The sequence below is a fragment of the Lonchura striata genome, chromosome 5, assembly GCF_046129695.1.
Source record: "Lonchura striata isolate bLonStr1 chromosome 5, bLonStr1.mat, whole genome shotgun sequence".
NCBI lineage: Eukaryota > Metazoa > Chordata > Aves > Passeriformes > Estrildidae > Lonchura > Lonchura striata.
Window position 1 is genome coordinate 57,828,518 of NC_134607.1, and position 23,233 is coordinate 57,851,750.

Sequence of the window (23,233 nt, forward strand, 5' to 3'; positions counted from 1 at the left end):
ATGAAATAAACCAACAGCTTCCATAAAAGTTACTTTAATGGTTTCATTGGAAGTCTAAGTAAAAAAATTAGAGAAGACTAAAATAATTGGGGTTTATTTTACTATACTTATGAAGCTTTGATTGTTTACTTAAATCCAAGTATTTTATTAAAAATAAGCAAACAAAAACCTAACAAAACCCTCACACATTTGGCTTGCAGCATGTTCTGAGTTAACATTGATCTTCTGTCAGTGAATAGAAACTTTACAAAACTCTCAATGCAAGTTATTAATTATTCTAGGTTTGTATTTAAGGGGTTTGTGTTGATGCTCAGATGGTTTGAGGGTGCCAAGGTTCATGCTGAGATGTCCCAAGTTCGATTTGCCAGGGATTTTACTCAGATCTGATGACACTATGAATCAGATTTGGGTGTTGAGAGGGGAAATACCAGTGCCTGGTGCCCTGTTCCTGCCCATACTTACGGGAATCGTTGTGGATTTGGAGATAACCTTGTGGATTAGAAACATCTACAAATTCTCCAGATATGTCTTCCTCTTCCTTCACATGATCCACAAGCTTTCCTCCCCCAAAATCCTTCTTTTCCCTCTCACTGGGGAATAGTTATTTATACAGTTATACTACAATATATATTGTAGTTAAATTGTTATTTAACTACAGCAGTAGTTTCAACAGTAACAACTTTTTTCCATCAGAGTTCAATTTTTGTCATGTGCTTTCATTGTTAAGAAAGGATTAATTCTTCTTAATATTAAGTGAACAATGCCTTAAGAGCAGACTTAACTAAAACTGTGCTGGTTTTAAGTGCTGTAAATAATAATCACTTCCAATGATTCTACATCAACCTGTGCTGTTGCAGAGAGGCTACTTTGAGTTCATTCAGTTTTATTTCCATTACAAATTGGTTGGTTATAGTGATTTTGGTTTGGGGTTTTTTGGTGGTTGTGCACGGAGTTTTTCAGTTTGTTTTTTGTCAAGTGCACATTGCTTTGTCTTGGTCACCAGACATGCTGTGAGCAGACTGAATTAGAATTTTTTTATGTTGTCTCCTATGCAAAATTCAATTTAAAAACAGTAACAGTAGTTGTTACCCAGTAAGATTCTGGGCACTGTCCTCAGTGGGATTGTATGCAAGATAAGTGATGCAGCCTACTTACTTTTTTACATCCATGCTTCCTTCCTGCCCCTTCTAGAACGGTTTTAGGTTACAAATGAAATATCTGTACTTTTTCTTCCCTGGTTTTTGAATATAGTCCAACATTCAGCTCATCTTCCCCCATTTGCAAAATGTTTTGCAGGGATTTATTTTTGGTTGTGTTACTTGAAATGCTTAAAGATTGTTTTTTAAGCAGCACTTACAATGGTGCTGTGCTTGTAGCTCTTTCAGGTGATGAATATAATGGAAACACATTATCATAGAGTGTGCAGACAAGTTCAGGTCAAGAATTTGACCATTTAATTGCCAGTTATTTTTGTGGGACTTGGCTCTACTAAACTGTTTTAAGTTCAATTACATGATACTACACTTCAGTCACTTTTTTGGACTTCTGGTAAAACAGCATTTTTGCAGGACATCAGTGATACTTTGTAATGCAAACAGCCATCATGATAAGCTGTTCATTCTCTCTGCTGTTACTATTTATTGTTTCGTGCATGTCTGTCAAAGGCCTGGTGTTGTCTTATAGCTTTGTTAAACTCTCATTACCAGAGAGGAGATGACTTGCTTCAGAATATTTGACAGTTAAAGAAAATAATGCTAACCTTATTCCTTGTAACACTTCTGAAAAGTTAAACCACATTGCCTTTTTCTTTTCAGAGAATGGACCTTGGAGAATGCCTGAAAGTGCATGACCTGGCATTAAGGGCAGACTATGAAATAGCATCCAAAGATCAAGATTTCTTCTTTGAACTTGATGTATGTATTTTGTCTTAATGGTGGAGAGAAAGCATTAATTTGTGTACTTGGGTGGATAAATTGAGCAACAGATGTTAAGTTTTGTTACAGACTGAAGGAAGACTTTTGAAAAGTGATTTTATAAAGAGGCAGAGAAACTCTTGGCACAGCTACATGAAAGATACTTGCCTCTTCATGTTTGTGTGCTAATTTGTGTTGGTAGTCATCTCTAGGTAGAACTGTTAACAGCCTCTCAGAGTATGATAAACCTGAGTTCTCTCTTAGTGTTGTCAAATAGCAAGCAATTGTTAAAGCTGTGTATGCATGCTTTGAAGAGAGTTTTAAATTCTTCACTTAGGAAAGAAATTTGGTAGTCAGATAACAAATCATATACTGTGTCTCCATACACTATAGTTTGTTTTGAACTCCCAACTAGGAAGTTAGTATTTGCTAGGATAAAAAGGGTTTCTTTTTTTTTAATTGTTATTTGGAGGGATGGTTAATATACCTACTTAAACCCTAGTGAAAAAAGTTTCAGTATTTTGTGTCATGGATGAAGTGGATTCATGGATGAAGTGATACTGAATAGCCTTCCAAGAATTTTAATGCCACTAGAAATACTCATTACTACTTCTTCTGTTGTAAGACATATTCACTTCCAAATTTCTGCAAATACTTAGAAACTATGACAATGTGTAGGCTATAATTTTTTTAATAATTTGTATTAATAGGTGTGGTTAGTCAGCATGAACCGGTAGATTATTGTTTCACTATTCACTAATAAAAACTTGTGGAAGTGAAGCCTTAATAAACTAAAGAAGCCTTACATCTTATTAAATATTTATATTCTTGTCAGCATTGATCCTTGTTCTTACTGATGTTTTAGGCAATGGACCACCTGCAGTCATTTATTGCCGACTGCGACCGGCGAACAGAAGTGGCTAAGAAAAGACTAGCAGAAACCCAAGAAGAGATCAGTGCTGAAGTTGCAGCTAAAGTAAGTATGGCAGATGAGTTACTGCTGTCTTTTTGGAGGCCAGTTTTTCTAAGGAGCCAGTTTCAAGTTTTGAAAATATATCAACTCTGAGAATTCCTACTGAAGAGGGGGGAAATGTAATTAATTTTCTCTATCCTTCCTAAAACTGCCTTTAAGGCACAGAAGAGAACAGAGGGAAGAGACCTCTCTGATATTTTTGACCTCAGGAAACTTGACTCTGAATTCATGCTATAGAAATGTTAGTAATTCTTACACTTTGATCCAGATTTCATCTATAAAGTAAACAAAATCTTTGTCCTTTTCTCTAGGTCTTTTTTGAACAAAAATCCTGTAATGTTTCTGCACATATATGTAAATGCTAGGAGCAATGGTTGTACAAATACTAATTTTTCAAGACTGATACAGATAACAGCATGAATTATTTGAAGTTTTCTGAACAAAATCCTTTTCCAGAATTTTACATAGACTTGGTAATTTAGCCTTTGTCTGTGTTTTTTGCAGAGGCATTTTCTGTTTCACTTCCAACTAGAGAACTTCTCTCTGTGTGTTTCTTTTAATTTTGCATATCATAACTCAGTAGTAGTTCAGATTGTTCTCCATAATTAAGAGTATTTCCTGTGTTAAGCCTTTCCATGTCTTTCAAGGCTGAAAGAGTTCATGAATTGAATGAAGAAATTGGGAAACTGTTGGCCAAAGTAGAGCAGCTCGGAGCTGATGGGAATGTGGAAGAATCTCAAAAAGTAATGGATGAAGTGGAGAAGGCTCGGGTGAAGAAGAGAGAAGCAGAAGTAAGTCGATTGTGTAAGGATTGGGGAATGGAAAGGACAGGGTCAAATATTAGATTGCTTGGCCTCTGTGTGTAGTGCAAGATGTCTTATCTCTGTCAATTCCTTAGCTAATTGCTTCACATAAAACTAAAGAAATTGCTTTTTGGCATTGTGTACAGTTAAAGTTTCTACCCTTCAGTACACTCCTCTACCATTAAAATTGTACTTCCTTCCACAAATGATGCATTTATCTTAGTTTGGCTGTGTTGGTCAGTTGTATCTGTGGACACTACCTTTGTGGCTGTGATGGTTGCACTGACTTAGATGGTTTGGTATCATGGCTTTTACTGTGGCAACCCTGTTGTAAGCTCGTGGTGGAAAGCTTCGGTGAAGTGATCCATTGTCTTCACTAAAAGAGTTCATGTCTTGTGTATCAGGAAAGTCAAAATTATCCTTATAATGTTAAGGTGACAGAACTCCCTAAGAGCTTTTCCGTATTATATTACACAAAGATACTGAAATTTCTAGAAATCAGTATCTGCAGTTGTTTCAGTAGTACCAGTAGGATTGCTGGCAGTCTTGCTGGTCTATCATCTGAATGTCTTTAGGTAAATTTTGCTCTGATGATGTGTTTAATTAGTTTCTAAAAAGCAGATAGATTTCTTAGGAAACTAATACTGTTTTAAATGGGGTTCAGAATTAAAACTGGTGTCATATTTTCATAATACGTCAACATAGTGATTGCAGTGTTAATGTGTATTCATTGTTGTACATGAAAAAGTACATCATCGTTCTGTGTAATATAATCTTAAGGTAGGAATTACCCAACTTTTTTAAATTTTAATTTACAAAAACAGTTGCTGATGTCCTGCTTTTAAATATGTTCAGCTTTCAGAATAAGGAAACATGCCCTGTATCTTAGTGATACAGTTGAAGCATGAATAGTGTGAATTAATTAAAGGGTGTTCTGGTGTACATTGAACTTGGTTATTTGTGGTGTATTTTCAGTGAAGTGTCATCCTTGTGTTTATGTGCATTTTGAAGTAACAGCAAATGTTTTCCTTTTCTAGGAAGTATACAGGAATTCCATGCCTGCCTCAAGCTTTCAACAGCAGAAGCTACGGGTTTGTGAAGTGTGCTCAGCTTATCTTGGTCTTCATGACAATGACCGACGACTTGCTGATCACTTTGGAGGAAAACTACATTTGGGATTTATTGAAATTAGAGAGAAGCTTGAGGAACTCAGGGTAAATCATTCTTCCATTTTTTGTGTGTGCTCCTACTTAATTATTTGCCAGGCAGCCTTGGAATATTCCATGCAACCCTGGAATATTTCTTCCTGTGTATGTGAATTTTTTTCATATCACCTTAAACTTGGATTTCATGAACCTAAGAAGACTAAACATTCTAGTTTAGCATCAATTACCTGGATAGATTTTTAAGATGACCTATTTTGCACTGAGGTAAATTAAAACACACATCCAAAGTAATGCATCTTGGTAACTAAGAACTTGAAATCTCCTTTCAAAATTGAGAACTGTATTTTGAATGAACAACAGCGATATTGAAACATAGCAGTCCTAAGAGATAGCTAAATGACCTTTGCTTTTAGCCAGATGATTGACTAAAAGTAATGAGGAGACTCTTGACAAGAGCATGTAGTAAGGAGGATGATAACACTTGGAAAACTTTTCCAAAAAATGTAAAGAAATCCTTGGAACTCAAACAACCTGCTGTATGGTGAATGACTAAAACTCAATTTGTTTATTTTACCTGGACAAAGATTAGGAAATTATTTTGAATAGAATCAAACAACTCAAGGCTGTAGCTATCCAAAGTAGGAACACCAAATTATGTATATCTTGAAGTCAGAAATAATTGTTATGGGGAGGTTGCATGTTCTCTATAACTTGAACATTTGAAATCTAGTTGGAATATTAGAACCTACCTTGACCAGAAATCATATGCCAGAAGAAATACTTAATGGAATGATATTGTGGACTTCTAATTTTCAAGAGGATGGATTTGAACACTGATGCCATTTATGGCCTTAATGTACAAATTGTGGAGTTCACAGCTCAATTAAGCGTTTTAACCCTAGAAGTCACTAAAGACAGTAGCTAAATTGGTTGAATTCCTAAGAGCAGAAATTGCTGCTACTGAATTTGAATAAATTGACTTGGTTTATGTTCTGTAATATTCCAGCTGCCTTGCATGGGTACTGTGACTTACCCTTTGGAGAGCCAGCTCTTCCTGTTGATGTTGCCAATTTAGGCTGGTGTAACTTAAATCTTAGATGCCTAGAACAGGTCATGTGTACTTTCTCTCATCCCTCCATGAAATTATGCAGAGTCACTTGAAAAAGAAACCTTGCTATTGTTGATGTACAATACAGATATCATTTGACGAAAAGGGTTGAAATAACTAATTAATTATATAATTTGGAACAAAATATGCATGGATAACTATTTCACATTCCCAAAACATCAGTAAATTAATCTTTCAAAGTGCTTTGCTAATAAAGAAAGAAAACAATAACTATCCCCTCCTTCCTCAGAGCTCTCCTCAGAGATCTAATCAAGATGCTGCTGGGGCAATTCCACCTCTCAGAAGAAGGTCTTTACAAAGAGTTGAATTTCTTGCATCATGTCCAGAAGGTGGCAAGACTTGGGTTTGGCCAGATCTCCAGTTGTGAGTTCCACACCTGAGGGCCCTCTACTGAGCGTGCCTTGTCCCCAGTAGTAGTGAGTTCACCCTGGGGGCTATCAGCTGAAGCATCTGCTCTAATTTTATCCCACAGTCACAGTACAGAAACAAGTAGCATCAAAACTTAGGTGTTGGCCCAACCAAGTCCTTTAAGAAGCAATTAACTATCCTGGTTCTGATTCCTTTCTGCCTTTTCCCACTGTCAAAAATATGATAGGATTGGCATGGAAGCTCTCACATTAAAGGCATGACTTACTGTTCTGAATTCCCCTTTATTAAAAACTTAATATTTAAATCTGCATATTTCAGGTCTTCGTGTAACACCCATGTGCAGCTCTTCTGCAATAACTTCTGTTTCTTCAAGAAAAAAAATAAAATATATGTATATATACTGAGGAAGAGAGTGGGAATAATATACACAAGGGAAAGGGGATATGCCTGAGGGAAAGAACTGAATGTTAACTGTCTAGATTATTTTTATGGCACCTTCATGTGAGAAAATTTTTAATATAGCTTAATATATTCTTTTGCTTTCAGAGGATTGTGGCTGATAAACAGGAGAAACGAAATCAGGAGCGTCTGAAACGTAGAGAGGAGAGGGAAAGAGAAGAAAGGGAGAAACTAAGGAGGTAGGAATCTGTTTTAATTGCATGTGCATTATGACCTATTTATGTTTAATAAGAAAACTCTGATATAGTTCATACACATTTCTAAATACTCAGAATTACAATAATTTGCATTTCTTGGAAACTTAGAAGGATTGAGATGGAATTTTATTCTAAATCTTAAAACATGGAATTGTTCTCATAAAAAGCCTTTTTAAAAACTACTGATAGTTTTGTCTCTACATACTTGATCAAAGGGCCTTTGAGATAATTTTCAGGCATGTACCTTGTTTTGAGACCTGAAAGATGTGAGCTTACACACATACAAGCTCCTTACATCTCTTAGCAATTTTCTCCAGAGATATTAGAAATTTTCCGTATTGGAAGTAGTTGAATGTATGATTAAGGAAAGCAGTTCCCTGTTCTTCTATGGCATAGTAGCTTCCAGGCCTGGTGGAGCTAGAGTGGAATGGAACCTGAGCTGCGCTTCTCTTGGCATGTTAAGTTTCAGAGGTTAACAGCGTGAATTTCTGAAATCTATTGCAGTTTGGTACTACTTGCATGTCAGGAAATCAGGAAATACTGACTTCCCCTGTAAGCTTTTTTTCTGTGGGAGGGATGTAAGTTAAAAAACTGGTTAGATAATCTTCTGGGCTTCTAGTAGAGTAGTCTGAAAAATAAATTTTAAAAAACCCAACCAACACGAAACAGGGATGTGTTTCCTAATAAACATGTTACAAAGATGTTGACATCAAATAAAAGGCCTTTAAATACTTGCTACTAAAGCAAGAAATACAACAATAGGTCAGCTAGTCTGGTTTATTATTACTAAATTGCACTTTGTTTGATAGTGAGATTCTCTTAAAAAAAATTACTATTTTCCATTTATTTCAGGTCCAGATCCCACAGCAAGCATGCCAAAAGGTATATAAATCTGCAGACAAGGAATACCAGCGGTGAAGTTAGCCTTTCACAAGCTGGAACTTTTTAAGACTGTCTGGCACTGTTAGTTTAAAATGTCCATCTTTACAAACAAAGCTTTCTGTTACATAGTCATCTCTCTGTGTGTTTGTACACTATCACCATGCTACTGAGTTTTTACATCTACATCTATTTTGTGGCTATTACAATGCAGCTTCCTATTCCACGTAATACATAAAACACAGAGAATTGCTTTTTCTTTACAAAAGCTTCTGGCAAATACCTTTTGGTGATAACCCATGTTTTCAAAATCCCTAAGCACCAGGTTAACTCATCAGATCACCCATTAATAGTATGTGTATACTTTCAGCTCTACACACTTGAAGGTCACCAGTGAGGTATGATTGCAAAGCGATTTGGGGGGGAAAAGAAAATGCCAAATTTGTATAGTGTTTAGAACCTTCCAGATTAGTTTTGTTGTTGTATCTATGGGGAACAATATAGTCCAGTTTTTAAAGAACATGATAACTCATAGATGCTGGCAGATGATCCCTGTCACTGCATTATGAAGTTCTTCTTTGCCTGATAAAGACAGTAGTGTAAAATGTAAAGAAGTAGATTTTTTTCCTATTTTGTTTGCTTTCAGGATAGTGAATTGGCTATGCTGTAGCCATACAGTCATGAATTAACTATAAAATTGTCTGCATTAGTCAAAAAGGAATTTGTAGGCTTTCTAATGTTGCTTTCCCCTGTCTGTTTGTTTGCCTGTGAATCAGACACTGCAATGGCTCTGAACACTGCAGGCCATTCTCTGTACAGATGCACTTACACATAGAGTGCATCATGTTCATAGCACTCTGGTGAGAGCAGTGTGTGCTGTAAGCCCTCTCTGTTCCTAGGTCTAGGTCCCGAGACCGCCGCCGACACCGCTCTCGCTCAGCCTCACGGGAACGGAAGAGAAGGACTCGCTCCAAGTCCCGTGAGAAGCGCCACCGCCACAGGTCTCGCTCCACCAGCCGCAGCCGGAGCCGCAGCCATCATAGAAGCAGGCACAGCTCCAGGGAGAGGAGCCGAGAACGCAGCTCCAAAAAGAGGTGAATGTTGCCCTAGAAGTAAATGGCTTTTCCCAACACACAGTGAGAATTTTCACACTAAATTAAGTTTGTGCTTCCCACTTAATAATTTCAACACATTTTGAATCTGTCTCATATTTCAGTTACAACTTCAGCATATTTATGATTTGGCACACCAATAACAATAACAGGGTTATATATTATATCTGTTTTGGATGAGTGCTACAGAGTATTAGGGTCAAGTTGATACTAGTTTCATGCAGCATAGAAAGTGAAACGGCTGATTTTCATTTGAGCCCAGGGATAGCAACAGTCCTCTTACTGTCAATGCATTCAGGTTTTCCTTTGGGCTCTTATTCCCAACATCAGAGCCTATCTGTTGTGAACTGCACCAGATAAGAGTAGGTTTAGGTATGCCTGAAAGTAAACTTTTTGCAGTGCATCTGAAAATTGTGCTTTGCAAGGATCTCTCATGGAAAGATTACTGCAGGGGGCAGGCTGGGGCTGTTGCTTTTGAATGATTCAGTTGCTATCTGCTCCCTGAGGATTGGCTGGCTTGTTTACATTAATGAGGAGAGCATAACTTATAAGAGTTGGGAGTGCACAATGAGGCATTTGGTAGGGAGGTCTGCTCATAAACAGGATTCCTTTCTTGTATAGGTTACCCACTGTGGCATGCTTGGAGAGCAGTACAGTGAAAGGGTGCCCAGTCTTAAAACCCTGAGACTGTTGACCTACAAGAAGATAAAAGGTCAGGTTTTGAAGTGGCCACACAGGCAGGGCTTATAGTTCAAATTATTTCAGGAGTTAAATCATAGTTACTTCTGCAGGGGACTTGGGCATAAGGTACTTTATGAACAGTTGTACTAATTCCAGGATGAAGCTCTATTTGGCTTGTAGCTTCTCTTCTTCTGTGACTTGTAGTTTGTGGAATAGGGTAATGCCTGTGGATCCCAGTGATTTTAAAGTACTAAGTCTTGCAAAACACTGACTGCATGGTAAGGAAAGTAATCTTTTCAGATGAGCAGCTAATGTGAAAGGTCACTTCTTTGTAAGTTTGCAAAAGGAAATTAGTAGAGGAGCATTTTGCAGACCTTAGTTTTGAAGTTTGGAGGTTAAGTGACAGTAACTTTATGTAAATGGAGAGAGTACAGTCTTACGGTCCAGAGTACCAATTTTTCAACTTGGAAATGATGGGTGAGCTGTTAAAATTTTTCTGTAAAAATCTGTATTAGAATATTTTGTGATTGCAGTATATGGTAAAATACAGATGGAATGTTTTTCAAAAAGAGATCTAAGTCCATCTGTAAGGGAATATGGAGGAGGGTGTCTAATGCATTTTTCTCCCATACAGGTATCTAATTTAGTTTAAAACTACTTAGTTTGTTTAACAAAACAGGCCTTTTCTGTCTCCATCATAAAGGTTTTGAAAATGCCTGTTTATCAGAGTAAAATATCTAAAAAGATAACTACCCCAACCTTTAAAAGTCATACCAGGGTTAATTCTTAAAACAAATTACGGTTGTAGAACAGATTCCAGATTTGCTTCATATTTGTCAAATAGAGCTTCCCTTCCAGAATAATGAAAGTTAATTTCCTGCTACTTTTAAGCAAATTCCTGTTTTTAAATGTGTTTTTTAAGTTTGTAACTTATAGTCCGAGAAAGGCTAGACACTGTTCTTAAACTAGAGACTGCAGATAAGAAATTTCCACTCAACTCTAGTTAATGTAAACTTGGAGGTGGAGGTTGAAAGTAAGAGATGTACTGAAGCACTTTGAACTTAAACTGGGCTCTGTAATAAATATAGATTAAATATTACCTCAAAGTACTTGTCTTTTGAAGTAGGAAAGGGAGACGGGTAGAATGATTTGGTGTCTTCTCATAAGCTTCTGTTTATATAAATCTAAAGCTGGGTTGGAAAAAGGAAAATATAAAATCTAAGTGCTGTTTGATAGCTACCAATTCATGTCAAACTTGAATTCTCAAATGCATTGCACTTTTCAGATCCTCTAAAGAAAGATCTTCCAGAGACAAAGAGCGTTCAAGAGATCGCGATAGAACATCTCGTGACAAAGACAGAAGCTCGAGGGAGAGGTCACCGCGGGATTTCAAGGACAAGAAACGTTCGTACGAAAGCGCTAACGGCCGATCAGAAGAGCCAAGGAGCTCAGAGGAGCGTGAAGCAGGGGAGATATAACTGGCTGTATATTCACCTGATCTCTAGCTTCCTATGGAGTTGCATACTTTGGTTTAGTTTACAGTTGTTCAAAGGGACACCAGTGAGCAGTTCCAACACTGATACAACTAGGGTAGATGTACAGTATATAAAAGTGGTTATAACAAAGTCAGAATTAAACCCCATGAATTAATGGTGCCTAAAGCTGGGTCCTGGACTTCCACCAAGTTGTAAAACTTTTCTGAAAGATTTCTCTTTATTCAGGACAACAGTTTTATGTACCAAGATGCAGATCTCAATGTTTTTAATCTCCTTTCCAATACAAGTTAGTGAACAAATTATATTGTACTACTTGCCTTGGGTGCTTTTGAACCTTTATAAATTCTCCAATTCTGCTCCAGTCAAAACAGCAGCATTGAAAGGTTGTATTTGGGGGGATTTTTTTTTTGTTTGCTTTTTTGTAAGAGGGTGGGTGGATGGATATTAACTTTTACTCTAAGATTATGTTCCCAGTGCTGGGTTTTATTTTTGTTTGGGATCCTAGGAGTTGATTACAGTGGGAGCATTTAGACAGGAACGTGTGCTGGAGAAAGCGGAAATGTCTTTTTACAGTGCCTATTTAGACTTGGAAATTGAACAGCTGTTGCATTACATCTTTTTTATTTCTACTTAAATTTTGAAATCAAAGCCAGTCCCATATCTGTACCATTTGATTGGTATGTGTTCAATATATTTGTTTTTTTCCAGAAGGACTCTTTCTGCTTTTTCTTGTGGAGTACATCTTTAATTGTATTAAAACAAACAAAACAAACCAGCAACAACAAACAAAAATTAAGAACAAAAGAAATAAAAAAAATTAAAAAGAAACCATATTGTCCAATAACTTAACAAGGATATACTGGTCTGTTAAGGTGGTAAACTAGCAGTTCAGTATTTTTAAAAATACCTTATTATTAGAGTTTTTAACATACAGATGCGTGCTAGGAGAAGCAGTCATTCTGCTTACAATCTGATTATACTAAAATCTTCAAAAGCAGAAACATATGGAGTCAGAATCATAGAACAGTTTGGGTTGGAAGGGACCTTAAAGATCATCCAGTTCCAACCCTCTTGCTGTGGTCAGGGACACCTTTCTCTAGTCCAGGTTGCTCAGAGCCCCATCCAGCCTGGCTTTGAACAGTTTCAAGGGTGGGGCATCCACAGTTTCTGGGGGCAACCCTACACCACCCTCACTGCAAAGAATTGATTCCTAATACGCAGTCTAAAATCTACCCTCTTTCAATTTAAAGCCATTCCCCCTTGTCCTAATACTACATGCCCTTGTAAAAAGTCCTTCTCCATCTGTAGGCTCCCTTTAAGTACTAGAACATGCTGTAAGATCTCTCTAGAGTCTTTTCTTCAGGCTGAACAACCTGAACTGTCAGCCTTCCCTCATAGGAGAAGTGCTTAATCCCTCTGATCATCTTTATGGCCTCCTGTGGGCCCACTCCTGTAGGTCCATGTCCTTCCTGTGCTGAGGATCCCAGAGCTGGATGCAGCATTGCAAGTGGGGTCAGTGGGGGTCCCACCAGAGCAAAGCAGAGGGGCAGAATCCCTTCTCTCACCCTCTTGTCCACACTACTTTGGGTGTAGTTCAGGGCACATTTGGCTTTCTGAGTTGTGAATGCACATTGCTGGGTCATATCCACCCCTAATTCACCCCCAAGTCCTCATCAGGGCTGCTCTCCATCTGTTCATCCTTAAACCTGGATCTGTGCTTGGGATTGCCCTGACCCAGGTGTATCACGTTGCATTTGGCCTTGTGGAACTTCTTGAGCTTCATACAGACCCACCCCTCAAGCCTGTTGAGGTCCCTGTGGATGGTATCCCTTTCCTCCAGTGCATTGACTGCACCAACTTGCTGAGGGTGCCCTTGGTCTAAAGGGGTTGGTGTCCATTCTGTTGGATTAAAAGTGCTTTTGGGGTATTTAAACTACTCGGATATGCCCTACTCCTACACAGAAGAATTTAGATATTGGTAAATTTTCCTCCTTGTGATCACACCACTGAGTTATATAATACTGATGCTTAAGAGCAGTGTTTGCAATGATTTGTTGGCATTTCCACCAGGTTCTGCAGCCTCTGTCTCTGCCTTGTGCAAGTGCCTATGAAGGCCTGCTAACATCAGTGTGTAATACCATTCACTCTGTGCATTCATACTCAGTGTTGTTTCTGTAGCATCTTCCATATGGTCAGAGTGCATGGGTAATAATTCTAACTCTGAAGATAATTTAGCAGTGTATTGACTGGCAGTAAAAGCTGTAACAGGACCTTTACACCTCTGCAAGGACTTGGATCCAGCATTGCACATTCCACTTTGAATTCACATCATTTTAAGCTGCCAAAGCGATGATGATTAACTACTTAACCCTTTTTTTTATTTATCCATTGGAATTCTGAGCATGAGTTTGCTTCCTGGGACAGTTTCTTGATTTCATTTCTGGATGGTCCAGGTGGTTGATGAATGGAAGTTACCAGTGTTTGTCCATCTGCTACAGCCAGAGTACAAGTGCTTGAAGATACCTATCATCACATAGTTGTTAATGGAATTCTAGTGGTGTGACAAAAGGTGACCGGTCATTTCTAGATATATCTTACATAGCTCAAGTGCCAGTGATTCCTGTGGAATTCCCTTCTGGAATTATATTCCAGAAATACTAAGGACCTGACTCCCTCTGCTGCCAGCAACTAGAAATTTTGTATTGTATAAAGGGGGAGGAAGGGAAGGTGGGTGAAATTTGCATACTGTGATAAAACAGTGCCTAGACTCCACACTAGCAAATTCTGGATTATATGCTATCCATTTTACAAATGGCTTTTAAATTTAATTACAAAAGGGGGATTGGGTTTGGGCCTTTCCTTATGTAGAGGAAGTACCACACTAAATTTTAAGCAAGAAGGTATCTCTGATTCCCTCATAAAATAACCTGAATTACTTGTGGAAATACAGGACTGAAGTGCATTTGGGAAGAAAATAATTAGGATGGCTGATGAAACACACTTAGGATGCAAAATATTTGGAGCATCTATCAGAAGAGGAGAGTTGTGCCTAAATACGGATCTTCCACTCAGCAGAACCCAATGACCTTAATTTCCAGGAGTGCAAAATTGAGGTATTCATCACCTGTAAATTTCCTGCTGGACAGCTGAAGAGTGGTATGGACTAACCTTAGTCTTCATGCTTAAATAGATTATGAAATGGAGCTCTTGAAGGAACCTCAAGGTGCTGTAGCTGAGCATCAGCTTTTGAGATCATGGAAATTTTTCTGATGCAGTTGTAGCTCCATAGCAGTTTTTGTACATTTTCAACTTGATAAAATGAGCAGAAAAAGTAAATTACTTAACTGATTTAAAGCATTTGAACTGCAGTGAACCTGCAAGCATCATTCCCATATCTCATAATCAGTCCAGATTAGTCACGGGAGTGCAAAACAAAAAGATAAGGAGCTGGAGAATGGCACATTACCAAGAATGGTCCTCTCCTGAACATGGAATTGTAGAACTGGTTACCTTGAAAAAGCCTATCACGAACGTTAAATCCACCTATTAACCCAGCACTGCCCAGCCCACCACTAAATCACGTCCCCAAGTGCCACATCTTCATGCCTTCTAAGTACCCCCATGGATGGCAACTCAGCCACTTCCCTGGGCAGTCTGGCCCAGTGCCACCACAGCCTGTGTGTTGCTTTTCCCACTGCAACAGGAGGAACCACATGGTAAAATGGTGACATTTCCAAGCAGAGGTGCTTGGCCCAGTGCCACTGTATCCCATTACCCAACATAAAACTTGGCAGTGGAGCTGCCACAGGAGGCTGTTCCTCTGTCCCCTTGGCTTCCATCAGCTATTGAATCTGGGAGTTACCATCCTGTTACTTCAAAGATAGCCCTGCCCTGGAGCCCCTCTCTCTGTCCAGCTGTCTTGCACCACCCATCCCCAAGGGCAATGGGAGAAAATAAGTAAACCAGCTCTCTAAGCCAATGCAAAGTGATGATTGAGCAAATGTTAAATAGCCTTGAAGCAGGGATTATCTATGTAGCTGAAGAGAGAATAGTAGCAAGACTTCAGACCCCTGGGACCGGTGCAAGGCAGCCAAGGTGGCTACATCCAAGCAGATTGGTTTAGCTGTAGGGACACAGAAAATGGGGGTTGCAGTCAGCATTAAACTTAAGTATAAATGCAGACTGAGCCATGCTTCAGTGGCAGTGTGCAGTGTTGTGTAGATGTGTGCAGCACCTGATAACCTCTCCAGTTTACTGTTCTCTGTCCCATATTTCACATGTCACCTTCATCAGTATCATTTTCCTTTATTCCAAGGCAGTAGAGATTAGTTTCTTCTGATGTAGGGGCTTATAAAAATGTTAATGCACTCTTCATCCAGTCCTGCATGATGGTTCTTGCTCTTTGGTTTTTTGCTTTGATCACTTTTTTCCACTTGCTTAATAAATTCTTGCACTGCTGCTACGTATGTAATTATTTATTCTTTTCAGTAAGACCTGACATCTGTCTTTCCCTGCAGTTTGCAAAACTGGGAAGCAGCAGACTGCTGGGCAGAAGTTGTATCAGCAGCAGGAAAGAGGAAGAAATGTTTGCTTCTAGCCCTGGCTCTCCCTGCTTTCTCCTCTGTGGGCATATAATGGAGTCAGCGGGCAATTGGTGAGTCTCTCATGACTTACCTCTCCTGACTCTGGCTTTTCACTTCCTGTTGCTGGGGAAACTGCAGTCCCAAATCCCTTCCCCTAGGCTCAGTGGTGCTGCCAGAGCACTGCAGGCAACCAGAGTTCTAGGAAATGCACCATCAGAAAGGAGGAGTAACTAGCAGCAAAGCAGGGCTGGACACTAGCAAGGTCACAAAGGGCCTGAGAGCAGCAGGAGCTGCCGTGGCTGTACAGCCCTTTCCCAGGCTGAAATTATCTGACAAGTGCTGACTGTGGTAAAGTATTGATGGTGATGCTCAGTTAAGTGCACAAGGGCTAGAAATCGTTGCAGGTGCTGGCTCAGAGAGGCTGCAAAGGAGACACTTTTACAGCACTGGCCCTCAGGCGCCTTCAGCCCGGCTCAAACCTCTGTCTCCATCTCTGGAATGTGGTAAGTGGGTGGGGGCTTTGCTTTGTAACCACTGTAACTTTTCTAAGTGCTGCCTTCAAATCTTCCGAAGCTCAAACTGGTTTGCAGCAGAGCAATGGTAGTAAAGAACTGCACCACCTCTTTTCAGAGCTTTAACTACTTGTACTCCTTCAGAGGGATTTGAGACTATAAATGTTCTTTTACACGTTTTGTTCTTTTTTACAGTCCTTGGCAATGCTGTGTGATACGCTTCCCTTTCTCCCCAAGCTGAACAGAAAACTGAAGCACATAAAGCAGCCTCTGCCCCATCCTCTTCTGGACTTAGGGGATTTAGCATCCTTTGCCAAGTGCAGTGGGTGAGGAAAACTACATGCTGAATGAAGGACAACTCTGCATTTTTACTTGTTTACAAAACTGTTGCATCATGGTTAAGTGAAAACCATGAGCAGCCTGACTGCCACACGTGTGATGAGTGCCTGGGTGGGAGCTTGAGCTGGTTTTGGAAATCCCCCAGTACCACCAGTAACTGCACTGAAACCAGCTGCAACTGCTGCACATCACCTTTTCTGTGAATCAAATGAGAGGGCACATCTGCTTTCTCTGTGTTTATTGCATTACACTGAAGCAAAGCAGCATGTGGTTATTTGCAGTTATTAGCTGATTATTTCACCAAGTCTAAGGGATATAAACAAAAGCAATTCAATAGGTCAGAAGCCAGTTAGTACTGAAGGTAGGCTCATGCTGTGTGACTGGACCGCTGTGCCACCCACACAGCAAGGCAGCAGTCTGCATCAGCTGGGTGCTTTTTGAGTGCACATGAGCCAGTGAGCTGAGCTCTTGCTTAATGTGGGAACTCAACCCAAGTAACTTCCTGGGCATAACACAGTGAAATCCATACCAAAGATGTTCATCCCTGCTCACAGGGGTCCAGTAGTGACCACACTCAGTGTTGTCATCCCTTGTGCTGAAAGCTGTTCTGAGAAACCAAGGTTGGGTGACTCTTCTGGTTTATGCAAGATGGGACTTTCCTCATGTCTCTCACAGATGTTATTCCCATACACCACTTCCCCCTTGTTTAAGTTCAAACACAAAACAATACTCAGGCTTAAGTAATGACCTCTACCAAGATTCTGGAGATGCTTCAAAATGGTCTCTTTCCTGTCATTCATGAGGATAGAGAGGTGGTAGGTGAGCCAAAGAGCTGCTGTGCTGCTGGCAGTAGCAAGTCTTTTAGGAATAGAAAGCTTAAAGTCACCATCTTAAAATGTAGTCTTCAAGGACAGTGGCCAGAGGAATCCACCTGAAACACTGGAACTGCAAAGTGTATCAGGATTTATTGGTTGACTTTGATGTACTGCAGGTTTTGTTTAGCTGTAGAAACTCAGTTTGCTAAGGAGATTATTGACATTGATATCTCTATTATATAAGCCTTTTTTCTTGCCTTTTTTTACTTTTAATTTTTCCAGCTGTGGCTGGGGGCCCAAAAGCAGCAAATCAGTGCTGGTAAGTTGTTTGAAAAGCCTGGAGGGTGCACATCCTCACCAACCCTCCTCTTTGTAGATATTGTTCAGGTGGGTACAGATTTCATTGGTCACCTTCTCAAAGGAAGCTTTGCAGTCTCCACCAAATTTCTCCTCCATCAGTTGTAAGATAATGTCACAGATAATCTAAACAAAGAGAAGGGAAGAAACAACCAGTATGAACTTCTTTCCATATTAGAGGCATAAGAACTTACATATCTTTAGTTGAGATTCTTGGAGGGCAGAAAGGGGTACAAGAACAATTCACAGCACATGACCTGCAGAGCTTGCAACAGTGGAAAATAAGCTGCATTATAGAATTCACAAAAAACCCTAGTTAATATTGACTGCATCTATAACTTAAGGATGTCTGTATAGGACTGATGTGCTTTATCCATCCACTGCAATCCTTCTCCAGGCAGGAGAGTGTCCCAAATATTTAGAGGCCATGATGAGCCCTTTGTTGGACACCTATGGAATACATGTCTTAGGAAGTAGGTTTTTCCTTGATCTTTCCTGCTCATTAGTTATCCAGCACTCTGTAGCAGAGTTCTTACAGTCAGGTAGGTGGTATACTTTGAAATGCCACTCCTTTCCTGTGCAGCATTTATTGTTTTGTGTGCATTTTTACCCTGAAAAAGTATTTTCAGCCAGAAATCATCCCTTATTTTCCCCACTCATTGAAACTTGGGCCCACTGCTTTTGAAATCACCTTTGTTTGGAAATAATCTTTGCCAGAAGGTGCCCCTTTTTCCTGTGTGAAGCAGACAAAATAGTTATAAATGCACTCTGCTAGTGACCTTAGATGGATCTGGGTAAGTAATTTGATCCTGTATTTATTATTTGAGTTTGTTTAATTATGACAATGCTGTTGTCATTGTTGCTCAATAACAGCAGGAAAACAGTTTAGTTGTCCTGGAAAAGTTCAGCTCCTGTTACAAGATAAAAAATACATCAGGGACTGAAGTCCAGTGCTAAATTACTTTTCTGTATCTTGTTAGTAAATGGCAGGTGTGGGAATCGTTTTGCACCGAGAAAACCCTCTACAGCTCATGGGCAGCTGTGCAGCTCCCACCACAGCTATCACCTGTCTGCACCACATCAGCTGTACAGCCATCTTCCCCACTGATGCCAGATCTCTTACTCCTTCCATCTTCCACCATCAACCATCTCACCTTCCACCACCTCCATTCTCTGAGGCATATATATGTATTCCTACATACAAGGCCTATGTTCCTCAGTTGTACCCCTCAAAGGGGAAAACATGCCCTCCTCACAATTATACCCTTTGGGAAGAGGGCTGCTCACTCACCCTAAAGTTTTTGGGGTCAATCTTCAGCTGGGTGGCATGTTTCTTGCCAAGTGGGGTCACTATCCCAAGAAAAGCCTCAGAGTTGTCCAGGTGTTGCACCATGTCATTGATGGCACCAAAAACCTTCTTGCCATGGCCCCTGACTTGATCTGACTGTTTCATCTCTTCAGCAGAGTCCATGCCTTTGAAATGTGCGAAGTAGGACTTGGTGTCTGGGTGCTCAGTAAACATCCTGTTGAGCAATGAGAGACATCCTGACTTGTGGACCAAGGTATCAGTGCAGACATAGCCACTCATTCCAGGCCTTGCCTTCCGCATTTATGTCCCTTTTCCCCTTCTCTTTATGAGAACAGACACTTCTGCATTCCTTGTTTCTCCTTTGCCTTTTGTGCCTGTGCATAACTCCCATGCACATAGCAGCCAGTCATCTCTCCCTTGCCTCTCCCCAGAGCATTTACTTTGTTCGTTCCACCTTAAGACATATAATGAACTTTTTCCATTCCTTCCAAAGATAATATTTTCTCAGTGTTACTTTCACAAAGAAATGGGAGCACATTCACATGGGGTGGTTGTGACAGTTTAATATTCCCAAAGATGTTCTGGACAGCAGATACGACCACTGTGGTACCGGTGGGTGTTTTCATAGAGAAGCCCTACTATTGGTTTTGTAATTAACCCCTTCCTGTAGTCCACTGCAAAGCTTTCTTACTGCCTGTGATGGATAGTTGTTTAACTATGGGGTACTGCTCATTCAATTTATTCAAAAGTAACACAATTCAGTGTGTTTGAAATTACCTTGGATCAATTACAGTCATCTTGGTCAAACTGTTTTAAAAAAAACAGTTTACTCCTTTGGGTAAACGGGTTATCCACCTGAAATATCCATAGCAAATTCCACATTGCATTTCACAGAGTCACAAAATGGTTGGGCTTGAAGGAACCTCTGGAGGTCATCTGGGTCAATACCACTGGTCAAGCCAGTTGCCCAGGACCATGTTCAGATGGCTTTTGAGTATCTCCATGTATGGAGACTCAACAACTTCTTTGGGCAATTTGTGCCAGTGCTCAGTTGCACTCAGAAGTAAAAAAAAAAAATCTTTCCAGATGTTCAAGGGAACCTCCGGTGTTTCAGTTTGGGCCCATTGACTCTGGTCCTGTCTCATGGCACCAGTGAGACGAGCCTGGCTCTGCCTTCTTTGCACTCTCCCTTCAGGTTTTAATGTACACATTGACAAGATTCCCCTGAGCTTTCTCTTCTCCAGGCTGAACAGTCATAGCTTTCTCTGCCTTTCTTTATAGGAGAGGTACTACAGTCCCCTCATCATCTTCCTGGCCCTTTGTTGGACTCTTTCCATAATGGCCATGTCTCTCATCTTGGGAAGCCCCGAACTCTCTATAGGCAGGTCTGGGGCTGCAGGACACTAAAGCAAAACCTTCTAGAGTAAATTACCCAGGGAGACAAGCTACTGGATGCTACTAACATTTTATGGCTACATTTCTGACCCTGTCTTCAGATTGTGTTGCCTGCAGAAGGTAAGAGCAGCATGTAAGGCTTCATGAGGATAATCCAGGAACAAAATGTGATATACAAGAAAGCTGGAGGGAGGGGTAAATGTCTGATAACTAGAAATAGTATTTGAACCAATCCATGCTTCTGGAGGTGATGTAAGTCCCAGATGAATATGTGAAAGGTAAACAAAGGAGAGGGAAACAGGATGGAAACTAAGAGAAGAAAGTCCACAGAAAGGGTATAATACAGTGAAACACATGGACTGAGGCTGAAGGAGAATCAGAAGTAAAATACTGAGTTTAAAAAAAGCATTTAAAGAGTTTAGAGGTAAAGAGGAAGAGGGAAATCCTGCCCATGTTTTGTTCCCCTTCTCTTTCATACCACACTTTCTTTTCTTTAACTTACATGGGTGAAGATATTGTTCTTGGCTTTTCTTCTTTTCCCACCCCCTTACCCCTTTTCTTTTTATTTTTCCTTGTGTGGATTGCTCTTCTTCCCCAGCAAGGGCTGCATGAAAAACATCATGGCATGCTTCTTGCTGTTCCTCCTTCACCCCTCTGGGGCAGCAGTTGGATGGGCTCTTACCTGACCAGCACAGCTGTCCCATTGTCCTCAGCATCCACATATATCTTCTCCCAGGCACCACGGGCACTTTGCACCTCTGCTTCAGAAAGTGACATGGTGGAGGAGATCTTGGCAACAGAGGGTGCAGCAGGAGGGAGAAGGACAGGGAGGTCCTGGCAGGGTCTTTCTGCTCCAGTTCTCTCCTCAGGGCTCTCTAAATACTGCCCTGGGGATTTAAGAGATCTTGAAGGGTCTCTTTGTCTCTGTTACCCTCAGTAACATTTCTGCAGGTTTTAGAGCTACCTAATCACTTTTAATCAGGAAAGAAACCAACCACATGAGGAGAAGGACTAGCTCTGTACTCTTAGGTCAGGGGCCAAAGCAAAGGTCTCACTGTCTGAGGAGAGAAAGGAGAAAAGGCAGTTTTCAGTGGAGAAAAAAAAGATCAATTCTCTTCCCCTCTCATCCCTGCCAAAGCCAGTGCTTGGCTTCTTTTCCTGAAGGTGATCTTTGCCTGAGCACTAATTTTCCTGGTTTTCTCCCAAGAGTTCTGCTGTGCTGAGGGCACTGTGGTGCCCTGCCCTCCCTTCTCCCTGGCACTCTTCGGTCTTTCAGTCAAAGATCCTGTTTCTAGCTCCAGCAATCCTCTCCAGTCCTGCCTTCGTGCCAGTCTCTGCTTTCCCCGCAGCTCTGGTTTGACAGGGGCTCACCCCACAGCTGCTCCCAGCCTTGGTCCCATGAGGGTAGGATGCTCTGCCAGCCCAAACTGACAGCATTGCAGGGATGGTGATTGGCAGCGTGGCACAGCATCCTTGGCCATAGTGCCCTGCAAAGCCACTTCATTTTAGCACTGGAGGTAAAGGGTGCAGCACAGCCAGGCCAGGAGTGCAGGCATTTCACTTTCCTAACCCTCTTGGCTTGCAGCTGGGATCTCTGTCCTATCTCTGAGCTCTGACTGCCTGGGAGAGAGATAAGGGGTGGAAGAAGGGCCAGGGTGGAGCTGCAGACAGCATCTCCAGCATCTCTGTATTTGTTATAGTCACGGTCACTTGGAACTGGAGGCAAAACGTTTTCATGGATTATCCGTGCAATGCCTGGGCTTAACCTCTGGCAGGAATGTTCTTGTTTAAGTCCAGGGCACGCACGCAAAATAAGGGTTAAGTGGCTTGAGAAACTGCCACTGGATGCTGAGGGCAGAAAAAACTTCATATTTGCTTCGATGGTTTAGAGGAGAGAAGGAACAGGTGTGAGGGGAAAATACACAGCATGTCAAGAAAAACCAGCCTGATACCCCAGAGCAGAAGGAAAAGTACTGGCTGCAAACTCACAGAGACTGACTGGTCTTGGTGGGGTTGTGTCCCACTGCTGCTGAGGGAGGCCCCAGATAACTTCACTGAAATCTGTCCCCTCTTGCCTCCCTCTTCCGTTTTACCACACAGCAAAGAGCAGTCTGATAGAAAGCTGCAAAGCAGTTGTGGGTTCCTCATCCCTGAAAGAGTTCAAGGCCAGGCTAAATGGGGCTTTGAGCTACTTGGTCTAGTGGAAGGTGTCCCTGCCCATGGCAGAGGGGTTGAAACTAGATGATCATTCAAGTCCCTTCCAATCCAAAATGTTCTATTATTCCCTAGGAGACTTCTTCTCTGCTCTCCCTCATTCTCCTCTGGGACACTGCAGGATAAATATGCTCCATCCCTTCATGCATAGTCAGACATCCTGTCATGGGCCAAAAAATACCTATTTTGAGTAGAGAAATTTCAATCCAATTACTTTATTGCCAAGTAACAAACCAGCCAACCAACACTTAGATACCTCACTGCTCCTTGTCCTGTTTCCCCACCCTATGCTGCAGGTTATAGCCAGATCTTTTGGTGAGACCATGGGTGGTGGTGCAGGAGCTGCGGTTGGTGTGTGAGAGTCCCTTCCTTTTTGTGTACTACTCAACTGCTCCAGCATGGGCTCTTCCACTGGTTATCATCCTGTTGGATGCTGTACCTGCCCTGAACTTGTCTCTTCCTTTTCAGTGTTCCCTGCCCTTTCTTAAACATGTTTCCATGAAGGCACACTAATCTTACTTGGTTGGCCCAG

The 23,233-nt window shown here is 40.8% G+C and overlaps 2 protein-coding genes across 5 annotated transcripts in view; one reads left to right on the forward strand and one right to left on the reverse strand.

Annotated features, from left to right (window-relative positions):
- LUC7L2 (LUC7 like 2, pre-mRNA splicing factor) overlaps positions 1 to 12,005 on the forward strand; it is a 29,425-nt gene extending 17,420 nt beyond the window's left edge. For 2 of the 4 annotated variants that reach the window (XM_021552895.3, XM_021552897.3), the window contains 8 exons: positions 1,815 to 1,913; positions 2,779 to 2,889; positions 3,534 to 3,677; positions 4,727 to 4,903; positions 6,900 to 6,991; positions 7,862 to 7,891; positions 8,788 to 8,982; positions 10,967 to 12,005. In XM_021552895.3, coding sequence (XP_021408570.1) covers positions 1,815 to 1,913; positions 2,779 to 2,889; positions 3,534 to 3,677; positions 4,727 to 4,903; positions 6,900 to 6,991; positions 7,862 to 7,891; positions 8,788 to 8,982; positions 10,967 to 11,159 — 1,041 coding nt within the window. In that variant the 3' untranslated portion in view covers positions 11,160 to 12,005. Of the gene's footprint in view, positions 1 to 1,814; positions 1,914 to 2,778; positions 2,890 to 3,533; positions 3,678 to 4,726; positions 4,904 to 6,899; positions 6,992 to 7,861; positions 7,892 to 8,787; positions 8,987 to 10,966 lie in introns of those variants that run through there. The other 2 variants (XM_021552896.3, XM_077783611.1) reach the window with 2 other exon arrangements.
- A 5,775-nt stretch (positions 12,006 to 17,780) lies between these two features.
- On the reverse strand, positions 17,781 to 21,264 carry LOC110483198 (cytoglobin). The gene is made up of 3 exons (XM_021552899.3): positions 21,170 to 21,264; positions 19,075 to 19,306; positions 17,781 to 17,909 (listed from the first exon to the last, which is right to left on the reverse strand). The coding sequence occupies exons 1-3, from the start codon at positions 21,262 to 21,264 to the stop codon at positions 17,781 to 17,783; spliced, it is 456 nt and encodes a 151-aa protein (XP_021408574.1).
- Positions 21,265 to 23,233: the final 1,969 nt, after the last annotated feature.

Bases quoted from the DNA above. Each gene is read 5' to 3' on its own strand.
- LOC110483198 (XM_021552899.3), bottom strand. From the start codon at position 21,264: ATGTCACTTTCTGAAGCAGAGGTGCAAAGTGCCCGTGGTGCCTGGGAG. The intron at 19,307-21,169 runs GTAAGAGCCCAT...ATTGCTCAACAG, and splicing joins GGGACAGCTGTGCTGGTCAG to GATGTTTACTGAGCACCCAG. The intron at 17,910-19,074 runs GTGAGTGAGCAG...CTCTTTGTTTAG, and splicing joins TTGACCCCAAAAACTTTAGG to ATTATCTGTGACATTATCTT.